The 16,981-nt window shown below is 33.1% G+C and overlaps 2 protein-coding genes, 1 long non-coding RNA gene and 2 other non-coding genes across 5 annotated transcripts; all 5 read left to right on the forward strand.

Moving 5' to 3' along the window:
* The first annotated feature begins 4,360 nt into the window (after positions 1-4,360).
* LOC132285128 (cold-regulated 413 plasma membrane protein 2-like) lies at positions 4,361-9,196 on the forward strand. Its single transcript, XM_059787294.1, has 4 exons — positions 4,361-4,777; positions 6,497-6,604; positions 6,694-6,764; positions 8,667-9,196. Exons 1-4 carry the CDS (start codon positions 4,602-4,604, stop codon positions 8,918-8,920), a joined length of 609 nt encoding a protein of 202 aa, XP_059643277.1. The 5' UTR covers positions 4,361-4,601; the 3' UTR covers positions 8,921-9,196.
* A 1,807-nt stretch (positions 9,197-11,003) lies between these two features.
* On the forward strand, positions 11,004-13,748 carry LOC132286266 (uncharacterized). Its single transcript, XR_009472728.1, has 2 exons — positions 11,004-11,105; positions 11,316-13,748. It is a non-coding gene; the product is annotated as an uncharacterized LOC132286266 (long non-coding RNA).
* Positions 11,327-11,411, forward strand: LOC132287615 (small nucleolar RNA SNOR75). The gene has a single exon (XR_009473108.1). It is a non-coding gene; the product is annotated as a small nucleolar RNA SNOR75 (small nucleolar RNA).
* LOC132287575 (small nucleolar RNA Z105) lies at positions 11,507-11,577 on the forward strand. The gene has a single exon (XR_009473074.1). It is a non-coding gene; the product is annotated as a small nucleolar RNA Z105 (small nucleolar RNA).
* Positions 13,749-14,780: 1,032 nt separating the features above from the next.
* Positions 14,781-16,981, forward strand: LOC132286840 (oxygen-evolving enhancer protein 1, chloroplastic-like). Its single transcript, XM_059789239.1, has 2 exons — positions 14,781-15,146; positions 16,059-16,981. The coding sequence occupies exons 1-2, from the start codon at positions 14,907-14,909 to the stop codon at positions 16,812-16,814; spliced, it is 996 nt and encodes a 331-aa protein (XP_059645222.1). The 5' UTR covers positions 14,781-14,906; the 3' UTR covers positions 16,815-16,981.

Genomic DNA, 16,981 nt, shown 5'->3' on the forward strand with positions numbered 1-16,981 from the left:
TGATCTCAACCGTTCAGATTGTGTGTCACTGAGTTATGACCCTCTCCTCCAAAATTCAGCTCGATCGGACCACGGACGAAGCGGGATCGGATGTTTGATGAAATCTAGGCAGAATGGAAAAAACCTGTGCGACCCAGTTATTGTTCACGAGTACGAATCACTGTTCCCGAGGTCAAACTCTGATCTTCACCGTTCAGATTGTGCGTCACTAAGTCGTGACCCTCTCCTCCAAAATTCAGCTCGATCGGACCACGAACGAAGCGGGATCGGAGCTTTGATCAAACCTTGGCAGAATGTGAAAAACTGCGTTTTTCCTTCTCCACTTCCACAAAACGTGTGCTTTGTTTCAAAAAACCCTACACAGACGTCTACCTTATACTTATAGAGTTTTCCTTCATTTAAGTCCAACTCACAATCCTAACCGGCCCATCCAATTAACGTAGAAACTTACGACGGTTATAATATAAAACCCTAATTTATATTGTAATTAAAACCCTAGTTAGATGTATTTACCTAATTACCCTATTCACCATTGAATACTTAACAAATAATCTAATTGAACAAAATAATAATTAGTAAACCCAATTAAACCAAATAAGACACACATAAAATAAGACACACATAGAATAATTAAACCAATTACACTTAAACCATTAATGCCAATTAAATAATTAAAATACTAACAAGTAATTCCAATCAAATAACTAAAAATAAATATCATTTAAATAAATTAAATCACCACAAAAGAAATAAATTAAATCACCACAAAAGAAAACAATTAAGCACCTAATAAAAAAAATAATGACACATAATCAAATAAAATGCACTTAAATAATAAATTAAATACCATTAAATACCAGGAATATCCTTTTTAAAATTAGGGGTATTACAGAGCCGAACACCTTGGGGTCGAACACCATAAAGAGAGGATTGAGCACCATCAATAAAAAGACGTTTCGGATAAATTTTGCTCCCAGAGCTCGAGTCTGAACTTTAAAGCTCGAGCACGAATCAAAAAGCTCGAGCACCAACACTTCAGCTCGAGCATGGCTGAAAACTCTGAACCTGCTTTAATATTTTAGCCATAACCTTTGACTCAGAACTCCAAATGGAGCAAACTCAGCGGCTCTGGAAAGAAAACTCGAAACCTGATTTTTTTTTATCTCTAATAGCCATCTCCAAATTCGCACTCTAAATAGGTCAAAATTACATTATAAAGTCAGAACAATTTGCTGGTAAGTGATGCTCGAGCCTGAACCCAAATATTGGAGCCTGAACCTCAAAGCTCGAGCCTGGGACTCTAGAGCTCGAGCTTGGACGTCCTGGAAGTCGTAAATACATGCGGGAATGACCAAAAATCATATTTCTTTATTTCCTTATGGGCCCAATTGTTACCAAAAGCCGTAAAACCAATCCAAAGGGGATTGGGATTGGTTCTCCACTATAAAAAAAGAGGAGAAGGCCACAGAAAATCCATCAATTGCTCTCTCTCATATCTCTCTCTTACGACAGCTTTTAGGGTTTTGAAGAAGAATATCCCAAAGGAGTTTTGACAGTCTATGGCGATGAAGACCACAACTATACAGATGATATCTTGCGTCATTATGAGTAGCTAATTCCTCTCTTAGGGCATTGATGTAGCCCGAATCGGAATATTATGGTTTGATTGTTCTATACTTTGGGAATTTAATATATTATGTATTTTGATTGCATGATTTTGGGTAATTGCTTAATTCAATTAGTGTGTTAAATATTAAATAGTCTTTGAATGATTAATACCTTGTCTTAAATTTAATTTTTCTTAAATTATATTCAACCCATTCTTATGGATGATATCTGGCGGAGCCCTACCGGACATAAGAATAGAGATCATGCAATGGTGTTCAAACGTTTTTCTTGAATGAACTCTTTCATAATCTATACTTAGGGAAAATGAGTTATACTGCAACATTAGTTAGAAGTAGGTAGACGGATAATTCGTACCAACTTTTGATAGGTTATCATTAGCTAAGTTCAATGAAACATCTTTCTTTAAAACCGAATTAAATTAATGATATTGAGTTTAATTCCATATGATACATAATTATTGAAATCCCAAGGTTGAATAGTTGACCATAGTATGAGGTTCATGGTGAAGTCAATTCCTAAGTATTTCTTCTCTTGATCTCAATTCCTTTATTTTGTTTATTTTCTGTTTATGTTTTTTTTTAATCATAACACACAATAAATCTTCCTTTTAAATTAAAATAGTATTAATTGAAGACTCGATAAACCACCACAGTCCTTGAGGTTCGACACCCTCAACATAGCCCTATCCTACAAGGATTCGTTCTATTGCGAGTGGTATTTTATTATTGATAAATAAAAACACATATCAAAATTTTGGCGCCGTTGCCGGGGACTGTGTCACAATTTTGTTGAGTTTGAGATTAGTTTTATTTTAATTTATAGTTTTAGGACTTCCTGATATCTCACCTTATTTATTTTTCTTTTCAAGTGCAGGAATCTAGCAGCGAGGACGAAGATGCCTAAGGAATAGAAGCTTCGGTTTCAAGACCTTTTGTGAGTTTTTGTTGTTTTTCTTCACTTGAAATTTTTCTTTTTGTTACTACTTGTTACCATTGAAATTAGCTTAAATTGTTAGGAAAATTCTTTAAATCAGACATGGCTAATAATGGTGACAATCCAAATGGGGCACAATTGAGGGATCACTTCATTCCCACCTCATATACATCCCCTTATTGCTTTCAATTTCCACAAGCTGATACAACCCACTTTGAGATCAAGCCAGCTATGATCCAAATGCTTCCAACTTTCCATGGGTTTGTTACTGAAGATCCCTAGACGCACATAGATGAATTTCTAGAATTGTGTTCAACTATCAAGTTGTCAACTCTTTCTGATGATATTTTTAGGATGAGATTCTTCTAATTTTCTCTCAAGGACAAAGTTAGAACTTGGTTGTACTCACTACCTCATAATTCCATAAGCACATGGGATAAGTTGCAACAAGAGTTCTTAAAAAATATTACACTGTGGGTAAAATCACACAAATGAGAAGAGAGATCATGGCGTTTTCCCAAATCCCGAGTGAACAACTTCATGATACTTGGGAGAGATATAATGATCTTTTGAGAAAGTGTCTTTAAAGTTTTTAATAAAAAAAATCCAATTAGATAAGGATATATATAAATAAAATAAAATAATTTCTATAAAATAATTAAAAAATATATGAAAAGAAAAATTTCATAAATTACAAACCATTCATCACGTGCATCGCACGTGCCTTTTACTAGTAAAATATAAAAGTGTAAAGAGTTTTAGCATTTCAGTATTTATTTTTTAATATATAAAAATATTTATTAATTAATTTTAAAATAGAACATTATCACATATAACCTCGGTATTTACCTATTTATTATGAGTTATTCAATAAAAGAAAATCTAATTAGATAATAATATATATAAATAAAATAAAATAATTTCTATAAAATAATTAAAAAATATATGAAAAAAAAAATTCAATAAGTTACTAAACATTTATCACATGCATTGCACGTGCCTTTTACTAGTGTATATATATATTACAACAATATTTAATAGGTTAATTACGAAAATATGATCTTAAACTATATTTATCTTCTACATATCGTCAAATCTTAGCAATTAGATGGGATTTGGAATGTGTTAAAAAAGCATTTGAAATCCCATTTATAATCCGACTATACCAAACAACTTAAATGTTGTTTTCAAATTTAAAACCCGTCAAATTCCATATTCCAAACACAGTGAATATTTGGGCCGAAATGGCTGGTAGACTTGAATTGCTCAAAATGGGTAGAACCGACATGGCAAATAGCGGAAACATCTACTGTTTTCACCTCTCTTAAGTTTTACTGGACCATCAGCTGATATCATTGTTCCATGTCACCAATAAAAAAAGTGAAGATGTAACATTACATGTCCAATTTTTTTAATTTTTTTCGATTTTAATAAATTATTGTCAGATAAAAATATATTCTCTCTTATTCGAAATGTTAATTTTAACTTTCAAAAAAAAAAAGAAATGTTTATTTCAATAATTATGAAAGTGCATTAGTAACCATAATCAATAATCACATTTATCTTTTTCATATATGGCGAAAAAAAAAAAAAAAAAAAAAAAACAACAGAAGGAGAGGACAGGAAAGAGAATGCACTGTACAATGAAGAAGCAAAGACAGAGTTTGAATTAGTGACGTGTCACTTAAGCCTAAGCGAGCACACCATGTGCCTTTTCCTGCGTACCACGTGGCACGACACAACAGTCAAAGGAAACAAAAACAGTTGGATCCGTAAATTCGAACCATTTTTACCCTGAAATGAAGGTGGTCCATATGATTTGCCCATTATTCCACCGGCATGACATCGTTAATTCATTCGTTAGCCCCATCGATATAGATATAGGAATCATATACTCTCTCGATATGCATAATTAATTAATTAATATTACCACTCTTCTAGTTAACTTGTGGTTATATAGACAGTCTCACTGTCTCTCTCTCTTTCAATTCTGGGCATCTTCTCGTGTTTGTTAGGTTTGATCAGATCTGTGTGAGAAAATGGGGAGAAAGGAGTATTTGGCTATGAAAACTGATCCGGCCACAGCCGAATTGATCAATTCCGACATCAATGACCTGAAGATGGCTGCCAAGAATCTCATTAATCATGCCACCAAGCTTGGAGGCCTTGGGGTCGGCACTTCTGTCTTCAAATGGATTGCCTCCTTTGCTGCTATGTGAGAATACTCTATTCTATTTCCCCAAATTCAATATATATATATATATATATATATGCGCACAAAAATGTAAATAGAAACATGCATTGGTTGCATTTATGAATTTTAATTGAATTCCTTTGATCTTTGATGTGTGGAGTATATGCAGTACCAAAATTACTGACGTATATAGTCTACTAAATTTATTTTTTTATTTTATTTTGGTCTTTCATCGAGGCCGATTTTGATAGTTTTGAGTAAAGTGATATTTTGATCTGCTGTTGAATTCTAAAGTGAATAATGTCAAAGAGAAAAAGGGAAGGAAAGTCCTCTGGTTTCAGTGTACATTCTAAAATTTACCCAACTTTTGTTACATACTGTGGATGATCACTCTATCTTCCTTGACTTTGAACTTTGATTGGGTGGATCTCTATTCCATTGGGTAATTTTTTAGTTGATTATATATATATATATATATATATTTATCAATGGGGCATTTTCCCCGGTATATAAATATAGAATGCCAAAGTCATTAAAACCAATAGGGAGACCTTAGCACTTAATGTTCACCTTCATTGCCAGGAATAAGAGATGGAAGTTTAATGAATTAGTCATATTGATTTCTTTAATCGTGTTACTGTTACACTATATAATGTTCAATCTTTGAGAAAAGATTTTTGTGTGTGTGTGTGTGTATATACTTGTAATCTCTGCGCAATGAGTTATTGTTGATGCTAGGTAATATGTAAAAAATCCTACAAAAAAGATTACTGAACGCTATTTTTTCCATCGTCACGTGTGTGACTGTGAATGGAGTTAATGAATTATTGTTAATCGTATTACCTAAAAAATCCTACAAATAAGCCTACTGAATGCTATTTTTTCCATCATCTAATGTGTGAATGGAGTTATCTTTTCCCGAAGTATGCTGCTCTATTAAATGGTTTTATATCTTGACTAAATATGCTCACAAAGGGACCAAGTACTATGAACTAATTATTGATTTATCTTTTCATTTCATTTTAATTTTTGCAATTTCATAACCTGCATTCTGAGAAACTTGTGCACATTGACACAACTTTTGTTTGAACAGCTCTCTTCAAACTCTATGTTCCATAAAATCTAATCTTACTACAGACCAAAAGGTTGTAGATTCGTCTCTGTTGCCACTATGTTACAAATTGTCAATACATCCTTTAAAATCTACGAGCACTCGCTAAATCATTATAGTTTTGAGTATCTTCTTTTCTCTGATGCAAAAATAATTAAGAAGTGAAAATTTCTTTCTTTTTCATTATTGCAGCTATTTCTTGCACGTTTAAATATTATTATGCTTAATAAGTTTTCTTTTTGATGTAGACTCTGTTTTGTGTAGAAAGTTATGTCTCTTTGCTAGGATACAGAATGTGATAAAATTGTCAAGCGTGTGTTAGGCAGCTACACTTATATACCATCAGATGATACAAGCACAAAATATGTTTAATTATATATGATTGGGACAAGTAGGGGGCGCGACTGTAGTTCACTCTCAACCAAAAAGTTGCTTATGGATGCTGGATTAAACTTCCAGAGATATCAACCACATATATATCTTAACCATATAATTCTTAAATTGCTTTTTACTTTGTTCCATGTTTGTAGCTCTAACTTTGAGTTCTGTACATACTGAATATATTATGTTATAGAAGATTTGTTCACAGACTATGCATATTAACTTGTTGCCTTGCATGCTTATTGCAGTTACTTGTTGATATTGGATCGAACAAACTGGAGGACAAATATGCTGACTTCACTTTTAATCCCTTATATTTTCTTTAGCCTTCCTTCGTTGTTGTTCAACGTGCTAAGGTCATTATCTCTACTCTATTTCTGTAATTCTATTTTCCTTTTCTCATAGAAATTGATGTACTGGATAAATATGTCTCACTATTGTTCAGAGGAGAAGTTGGAAAATGGATTGCCTTCATTGCAGTTGTACTCAGACTCTTCTTCCCACGACATTTCCCAGGCAATGTTCTAATTTCAAATTCTATTTTTCAGCAATTGGCTTATTATACAGAGTGTGATCTGTTCTCATCAAATAAGTCCACTATGGTTGTTGGTATTAGTTTTCGCTGTAAGTGTAGTTTTTTATTACCTGTAATTCTATATCCAGGCTTTGCTTTTGCCATTGAAAATTGAATTTTCATATAAATTTTTCTAAGTTTACAAATTTGAGATTGAATTCCCTCTTATTCTTAAATGTTATGAAACCTAATAACCATAATGGAAAGAATCCTATCAGGATATTATAATGCTATCTTTTACTGGTGATATTGGGTGCAAAGAAGTGATACAGTAATGAAGCACTTGTACATCTACTGTGTCCGATCATAATCCTACAAGCTGCAGCCGTGCTGAAGTTATAAACATGTGCCGTTCCTCAACTTCTAATTTTTTCAAACGTATTTAGTTGCTCACTGTAGAGTGGGACCAGTGTTAGTGATCAAGATTTAGTTTCAAGGAGTTACTCCATAGTTTTATTACTCTCGCAGCATATGATCACATGTGATATCAAAATCAGTATATCTCATTCTTGCGGTGCATGGGATAATTAGTGTAATTAAAATGATCAAAAGAAGTGAGAGGTATAGAACTGGTCTGCCGCTGCCATTATTTCAACCGGTAAATTTAGGGTGTTCTTCATTACTCAATGGAATTTGGCAAGGGGCCATTGCTTGGTGCACCTTTAAAATGCTCAGACTGTAAGCATGAGAATACAGATTCATACAGAGTGTGATCTGTTCTCGTCAAATAAATCCACTATGGTTGTTGGTATTGGTTTGCATTGTAAATTTAGTTTTTTATTACCTGTAATTCTTTATCCAGGCTTTGCTTTTGCCATTGAAAATGTAATTTTCATATGAATTTTGCTAAGTTAACAAATTTGAGGTTGAATTCCCTCTCATTCCTAAATGTTATGAAACTTAATAACCATAATGGAATGAATCCTATCAGGATACTAAAAGGCAAAAAAGTGATGCAATAAAGAAGCACCTGTACATCATCTACTATGTCCGATCATAATCTTACAAGCTGCAGCTATGCTGAAGTTATAAACATGTGCTGTTCCTCCACTTCTAAATTTGCTCAAACGTATTTAGTTCTCACTGAAGAGGTGGACCAGTATTAGTGATCAAGATTTAGTTTCAAGGAGTTACTCCATGGTTTTATTCTCTCCAAGCATATGATCACATGTGATATCAAAGTCAGTATACTCCTTCATATCTCATTCTTGCGGGGCATGGGATAATTAGTGTTATTTTTTAATTAAAATTATCCAAAGAAGTGAGAGGTATAGAACTGGTCTGCCGCTGCCATTATTTCAACCGATAAATTTAGGTTGTTCCTCATTACACAATGGAATTTGGCAAGAGGCCATTGCTTGGTGCACCTTTAAAATGCTCAGACTGTAAGCATGAGAATACAGATTCAAATCCTGAGAACACTCACTCTGTGGAAATAATGTCAATGGTTAGGTTTGTATCCAGTACACCCCTCCTAACATGACTGATGACAATGGAATCTGGTGATCATTCACTTGCGTTTCCATTATTATGAAATTTTGATTCGTTAGTGTTTCAGTAGTTGTTCCAAATTTCCAATTTATTGCATATTGTGGCCTTTTTATCAAGCACATTATTCTTCCTTTTTCCGAAGAGAACTGTCTTCCTCCTTTCATATAAACTCCGTTTCTTGCCATCTTTGCCTTATTTAGTCCCATTTATGAGCTATACGAATTTTGCGTGCATCAAAATTTAATAATTCATTTGCTAACTTACAACATAGAAAGCGTTACACTTTTGTGCCACATTGATGTGTTAATGATACAGTGCCTCTTTTGTGATGTTGATTAATTGACCAATTGCAGATTGGCTGGAGATGCCTGGGTCGTTGATTCTTCTTTTGGTGGTTGCTCCCAGCTTTTTCGCAAGCACCCTGAGGGACAATTTGGTCGGCATCGTGATATGTCTCCTCATTGGTTGTTACCTGCTGCAAGAACACATTCGGGCGTCCGGTGGATTCAGAAATTCATTCACACAAACCCATGGGATATCAAATACAGTTGGGATTATCCTTCTGTTAGTCTATCCAGTGTGGGCACTGGTACTTTACTTCATCTAGAGATCATTCATGCTGCAAATTAAGTAATGAACTTGTTACTAGTTTCATATATGTTAGACAAACAAATTCATTAGTTGCAATGACCTTTGTTTTATTTGTTTAAAACTCAAGCTTTTAGATTGAATCCTGTGAAATGTAGAAAAACTGTGTGCGTCCGTTTACATTGGGTGCTTTATTGGTGTTATTTGATTGAGTTGCAATATGCCAATATGTACATATTAGCTCTGGTGGGCTAAATGAATTATGTAAGAGAAATTATTGTATGTCTTCCACCAATCACATGATGACACGAAAGCAAAATGTAGAATAAAGTTGATACAAAGCTGATGCATTTGTTTACGTATCCATTATTGATTGGCCCGAGATCGTCTCCCACTCCCTGACCTGGTAGGGAAGGAACAAAATTGAAGGGTGAAAAACTTTAGGAAAAAAAATAAAATTTGAAGGGCGAAAGACCCTAAGGTGGGTTGATTACAGATTCTAAGGCCCTTTAAAAGCAATATTATTCAATATTTTACTAAATTGTTCCTACCCCAAAAAGGAGCATCAAAACCGTACCTCCCTAATAATGTGGTCAAGAAAACTACCTTTTCAGTTGGTCAAGGACACTCCTTTTCCTTTTTTAACTCCGTCAACTTTATAAAAATCTAAGTCACAGTGATTTGCTGGAATTATGAATATTCACCATTGTATACAAAATAATTAATATTTGATACTCGTATTTGTAAATGGTAAGGGTTGGTGATTCAGTTGGAGTGAAAAGGAAGTATACAAAAAGAAGAAAGAAAATATATGGAAACAAGAATTATTTTGTTTACCGAAAAAAAAAGAAAAATAATAATTTGATGGTAGGTCTTTGTGATTCAGTTGAAGTGAAAAAGGAAGCATACAAAGATAGATGAAAGAAAAGAGATGAGAACGAAAGAGATTTTTTCTTGAGAGTAGTAGAGATAAAAGAGGTTGTAATAGTTGAGATTAATTTTGTCATTTGATTCATAAATAAATAAAAGTGGAGCGGCTATGTATAAATTTGGAGTTCCAATAAAAACTCCCTTTATATTTGTCCAAATGCATTAAAATTTGCCCTCTTTTTTTTTTTAATTTTAAATTTGCCCTTTTTTTTTTTTTTCTTTTTCTTTGTTTATTAGGGTTAGTCGCCATAAAAATTCATTTGATCTAAAAAAAAAATTAAATAAATAAAATTGCGTATCTCTCCTTGTATTAAAATTTTAGCCGATAACTACCTTGAAATTCCAAAAAAATTGTATGACACCGTTAAAAATAAATACCTAAACTATTGAAATTGAAATTGAAACTGAAATTTATCTATCACTATAAATTGCATAAAACTCTTTTGAATTATTAAAAAAAAAAAAAAATTGAATATTAGGAATTTAAAGGGAATTACAATCCTAATTTTTATAATTCAAGATTTTTTTTATTTTTATTTTATAATTCAAGATGGTTTAGAAGTATCTCCACCAGTATGTTAAAATATCATTTTGTGTAAAATATATAGTGCCATCTATGATGTGTAAATTTTTTCTATCTCCAGCCATCTGTTAACCTACATTACTACATCAAAATACACAACATTTTTACACGGCCAAATCAATATATTTCCTTTTTCATCCATCTTTCTCATTTCATTAAAAGAATCAATCATATATTAAGTAAGTTTGTAAAAATTATGTGAGTCTGACATGTATATGTGGGTCCTAATATAACACATGGTTGATTGTTATTGGAAGATAAATTTTTACACAAAAAGTATAAAACAATCGTTGGAGTTAAAATTAAATAATTCAAAATTTTTATGTAAATTCATCACCACAATTAAATCAATTAAGCTTTACAGTTGGAGATGCTCTTACGCAATTAAACTTCACCACAATTAATAAGGCCTAATAATAACATTTGTAAGGCCATATGTTTAATTAAATCAATAATTTAAGGCATTAATTAAATCAATATGGTAACTGTAAAGAAAAAGAAAAAGAGTTCGATTACATTGAGGTGGTGGTATTATAGTAATTAAAAAGGGTGGAAGCGAAACCCTAACCAAACCCTAGAAGTTACTTGTTGCCTATATAATAAGACACAAGCACTCTTGGTTTATGCCGTCCGGAGTCCGGAGCGTAGCCTCCTACTGTTTCCTCTTTATACACTCCTCATTAGTTTTCAGGTACTTCAATCATTTACTGGTCCGTCCTTCCTTTGTATCTTCAATATATATATATATATATATATATATTTAAACTGCAAGAGCAATCATTCTTGTTTTGATTTCGATTCATCATGATTTTTTGGTTATTTTTATAGTTATCTTTTTTCTGCAACTTTTTATGTGATTTTTATTGTATTTTAGTTTATTTTATTTTTCTGTATTGAAAAGGGGATTGTGGTTCTCGGTGATGAATAAATGTTTAAGATGACGAGTCCGATCATCCATTCAATCATGACGACCAATCGAGGCATTTGTCTGAGAGAAACCCTTCTTATTATTATTATTATTATTTTTTTTCTTTTAATTTTTTAGATTCTCGATTATGTTATACATGTTATATATATATATTGGTTGGAGAGTGGGCATAATGATGATAATTGGTTTTCTGAAGTTTGATTGATTGAATAAACTAACCTCCTACTCATTCTGAATGCCTACAACAAATCTCCATCATTCACCATTTAAATCTATGTTTGGGCTCAGCCTCAGCCTCAGCCTCAGTTAGGGTTTTTAATTGGTTAAGCATAAAATTCAGCGTCATTTTATTTGTTAATTATGGGGAAGTAATATTTGTTAGTTTATATTATTATTTTGTGGGGCACATAATTTTGTTTAATAAAAAACTTAAACAAAACATTATTTTCCAATCATAATTTCAATTCGAAACAGAGGATGACGTGGCTATGATGAGAAGAAGAACTCTCAATATCTATTATTCATGGAGGACACTCTACCGATGACTTTTCTTCAAGCACTTTTGAGCCATGCTCCTCTATCTCTATGTAATTATATATATATATATATATATATATATATATAATTACATATATATCTATCTCTATGTATATATCTCTATTCTAATTTAAAACTCTTGAATATTGGAGGATGATTGGAATTAAGGGCCTAAGGAAAAAAACTAGTTAAACTTTAATTTTAATTATTTGTTTTATTTAGTAAATGATTATTAATAAATAATTCTTAGACCACAGCTGCTGTTTTGTACATTGATGAGAGTTCGATCTTTCATAAGTTTTGTCGGTAATAATCCTGAATCCTTCATTTCATAAACCTATATTAAAAAATAAAAATGTATAAACTCAGTCAACATGTAGTGGAGTGGAAGATAAAAAAAAAAAAGGCCCTCAAAAAGGCATTTTGAGGACTGATTGGAAAACCGGATTCATCCAAAGTCCATCCATTAAACAGGGTCCATCCAAAGAATGGATGGCCCAACTTGCTCTCAAGCTTGATCAAAATTATTTTTTAAAATTAAAAAAATACCCTTTAATTTTCTTATTCACCCTCTCTTCCATAAAAAAAAAAAAAAATACTTACAAAATATAAGAACCAAAATATTAATTGATAATATTTTTTGCACACATTGTATTCATAAAAGTACAAGAATTAATTTAAATTGGAAGTGAGAGAAAAGTGAGAAGAGAAAAGAGAATTTAACTTTTTAAAAGAAAAGGAAAGTACAGAAAGTTGGAGGGTAAAAGGAAAAAAAGGAAAAGAAAAAAAACGAGATAATGTGGTGGTGAATCTGGTGATAGAGAAGGATGTGTTGTTGAGTAAAAGAAGAAGAAGGAAAGTATGGTTATGATTTTAGAGACTTTGGTCTAAATTTGGCGATGCAAGTAGTTCAATGGGGTTTCCAAAAAGTGGGCTCGAGATTTTGGGTAGCCCAAAACGGTGACCTTGTTGGCAATTGCGGGCCTGTCTTGCTTGGGCCCGCCTGCTTTATTTTTTTAATACTATAACCCAGAATTAATTTTAAGGGCAGTGTTTGGCCTGGTAAAAATTCCAAAAATCAGTTTATTTTATTTTATTTTTTATTTTTAACATAACTAAACCAAAGAGCTCTTAAGGCCTTAAAAGTTTTTTTGGGCAAAACAAAAGTAAAAAAAAAATGGAGAAAAGTGATTTTTATTTTTTTCAATCACACTAATGATAATATACTCCGTTAAGGCATATTGGCACAAAAGTATATTTTTGAATTTCTTTTAAAAAAATTTATTATAATTTTTAAATTCATATTATATTGTGTTGTTTTAATTTTTATAATTCATAATAAATATTGTATTGTTTATTATTATTATTATTTTTTGTATGATACAGCAGAAATGCACCATTAGAATACATGCGATAACTAAATTTTGGAGACTCTAAAATATTAACGTGCCTATGAGTAATGCTGACGTGACTCTAAGAAACGTGATTAAAGATGCTCTAAGAAATGGCAAACAAAAAGTATTAAAAACAGTTGTCTTGTTTAGGGCTCATTTTAGGAGAATAAGAGCATCTCCAATGACATTTCTAAAATTTGGATTTTCAAATTTGCCAAATCAGTATTTTATAATAACCTTGTCAGCAGTTCCAAGAGTGACATAACCGTTTTGGACTCTCTAAATTTTGCTATCGCAACATGCTCCAATGGTACGTTTTCACTCTTCAAAAATTTAAAAATTTAAAAATTTTCAAAAAATTTAATAAATTGTTTTTTTTTTTTTTTTTTGACGGCTACATCAAACACAAAATATTAAACAATATAATATTTATTATGGATTAGAAAAATTTAAACAATATGATATGATTTTTTTTTTTTTTTAAAAAAACAAATAATACAATACCATTATTAAAATCAACTAGGAAAAAAGAACAACCATATGACACTTTTCTCCTTTTTTATTTTTTATAGAACAATTTTATGACACAATTATATACAAAAAAAAAAAAATTATATTAAAAAAAACACTTTTCTCCTTTTTTATTTTTTATTTTTATAGAACAATCATATGAGACAATCATATACAATAAAAAAAATTATATTTAAAAAACTTTTCTCCTTTAAATTTTTATTTATTTTTTGCCAAGGCATTGTTTGTGTAAACCGAACAATTCCTTAACGGCTCTTTGGTTTAATTGCATTGAGGAAAAAAAAAGAAAAAAAAAAAAAGAAGAAGAATAAAAAAAGGGCCAAAAAAAACCCAAAAAACTAGTTTATATATTTATTTTTTCCGGTCAAACGTGCCCTTAACCCAATTATGGGTCAAGGGCTATAGGGATTTGGGCTAAAAACAAACAAATAAATAAATGCAGGTAGGCCTGTACAAGACAGGTCCGCAATCGCCAATTGACCGTTTTTGGTGACCCATTCTGCGACATAATAAATTGGGCTCACTTTTCAACGAGTCTGTTGGACTGCCTAAGTGGCTAAAATAGGTCCAAAATCTCTAAAAATGGTACCATCGGAGATACTCTAAGAAAGTGGAATGCCTTAACACCAATATCACAACCTTATATAAATCTTTTCTCTCTGCTATTTGGTATTATAAATTTTAAATAAAAATAATAATTATTTTAGCATTTTTTTCCTTTTAATTTTGAATTATCCCAGTTATATTTTCAAATGAGAGATGCCTGACTAACATGACTCAGAAAAGAAAACCCTTCCTAAAGAACAAAGATGGGATTCGAACTTGGATTGCCCCACCATCATCTGAGAGTATCTTTATCCTAATCACCAACTTTGCCACGTGGCGTGACAGAAACGAATGACAGAAGCTCAGAGCAACCAATGAAACATGACCTTATCCTATCCCTTATCTTACTTACACCAAAGCCAAACTACCAAAATAATTTGATCACCCTCTTCCCACAAAACACCTTTCAGTCTCACTAATCTCATGTCATACTACTAGGCTTCAAAAGGGTTGCCTAGAGAGAGAAAGAGGGTGTGTAATTAAGAGAGAGAGAACAATGGCTGCCTCATTACAAGCAGCGGCTACGCTGATGCAACCCACCAAGGTGGGCCGAGTCAACCTACAGCAGCAGCTGAGGTCCTCACAGAGAGTGTGCAAGGCCTTTGGGGTCGAACCCTCTGGTGGTGCCAGGCTCACTTGCTCTCTACAGTCCGATCTCAAGGATTTGGCTCAAAAGTGTGCCGATGCCACCAAGATTGCTGGCTTTGCTCTTGCTACTTCTGCGCTTGTTGTCTCGGTATGTGGCTCCCCTCATTCACTCAATTTTGTGATGTCTCCATTAATTTCTCTCATTCACTGAATTTTGAGATGCGACCACTAATTCCCCTCAATAATTTCTAGGGCTGTGTTAAGTATGGTCGCAACTGTGCAAGCTCAGTCCCGTGGATCATGTGAGTCCCACTTGATCCACACATTATTCATAAGTTATGAAGCACTTGTATAAAAAAAAAAAAAAATCATTTTGCCCATGTCACTGTCATAAATTAATCAATAATTTAGAGCTTCGAAATGGATGATGTTATATATAGTTTTCTAATTTTTTTTTTATATTATTTTCTTAATTAACTCATAATATGTTTTATAATTGCATTAGAACTATTTTTTTTTTTTTTTAAAAAAAAAAAAATTACCTTGCCAAGTCAAAAATCCCAAACGTGTCCGCATTGTGTCTATTCTGTGTCCAAACAAGAAATGAAATATTCAAATTACCGGACTCTCTTAGTCATGGTTGTGACATGTGTCCGGCCATGTCCAATGGGCAAGCACGGTATGAATTGAAACATGGGATTCAAAGCAGCCGATTCCAAATAACTGGGAAAAGGCTTGGCGGTGGTTGTTATTGTTGTGGGCACTTGTATAGATCAAGTTTTGATAGTTAAAAGCTATGACAAAGGGTGCACCAAGTGTTGTCAATGTAGGTTATGCATCGAGAGACCTACTCTTTGAATGGCAAAATTATGCTTTGAGCGCATTTACGAATATTGGCGCTGTTATGCTGATTGAAGAGATTAATTTGCAGATATCATCATCTTGTTGCAGCAAGCTTAGTCCTTTCCATCTTATTCAGTTGTATGAATTTTCATTTTTGTTTTTGTGAGAAAGATACTAATTTGTGCATCTTGTGGATGGTCTCTTGATTTACTTACAGGGAGCAACTGCTGAAGGAGTTCCAAAAAGGCTAACCTATGACGAAATCCAGAGCAAGACATACCTTGAAGTGAAGGGAACTGGTACTGCTAACCAATGCCCAACCATTGATACTGGATCCGGCAGCTTTGCCTTCAAGCCCGGCAAATACAATATGAAGAAGCTCTGCTTGGAACCAACATCTTTTACTGTAAAGGCTGAGGGTGTGAGCAAGAATGCCCCACCGGAGTTTCAAAAAACCAAGCTCATGACTCGCCTAACCTACACCCTTGATGAGATTGAGGGACCCTTTGAAGTATCTCCCGATGGCAAAGTCAAGTTTGAGGAGAAAGACGGAATCGACTACGCAGCTGTCACGGTTCAGCTGCCTGGTGGCGAGCGCGTACCCTTCCTCTTCACCATCAAACAGCTGGTGGCGTCTGGCAAACCGGAGAGCTTTGGTGGAGAGTTTCTTGTACCATCATACCGGGGTTCATCTTTCTTGGACCCAAAGGGAAGGGGTGGTTCTACTGGTTATGACAACGCGGTTGCGTTGCCAGCAGGAGGAAGAGGAGATGAGGAGGAGCTTGTTAAGGAGAACATAAAAAATACTGCATCATCGACAGGGAAGATTACTCTGAGTGTAACTGACAGCAAGCCTGATAGTGGAGAGCTGATTGGAGTATTCGAGAGCATTCAGCCTTCTGATACTGATCTGGGCGCAAAGGTTCCAAAAGAAGTGAAGATCCAAGGAATCTGGTATGCTCAACTCGAGTAATAGTGAATTTTTAGCATTGATTTACTTAAATCTCTTTCGTTCAGATTTTGTTATCAAGTTGAATTTGTTGTGAACTTTCCTGTAACCCTGCTAGAGAAGCATTGAACTAATATCTTTCTTGTATATTATTATGGCTGCTTATAATAAATTTTTGAGATTTTCATTTA

Source organism: Cornus florida, unplaced genomic scaffold (genome assembly GCF_030987335.1).
Source record: "Cornus florida cultivar Cherokee Brave unplaced genomic scaffold, ASM3098733v1 CherokeeBrave_3.0.0_Hap2_Chr11, whole genome shotgun sequence".
Taxonomy (NCBI): Eukaryota; Viridiplantae; Streptophyta; class Magnoliopsida; order Cornales; family Cornaceae; genus Cornus; species Cornus florida.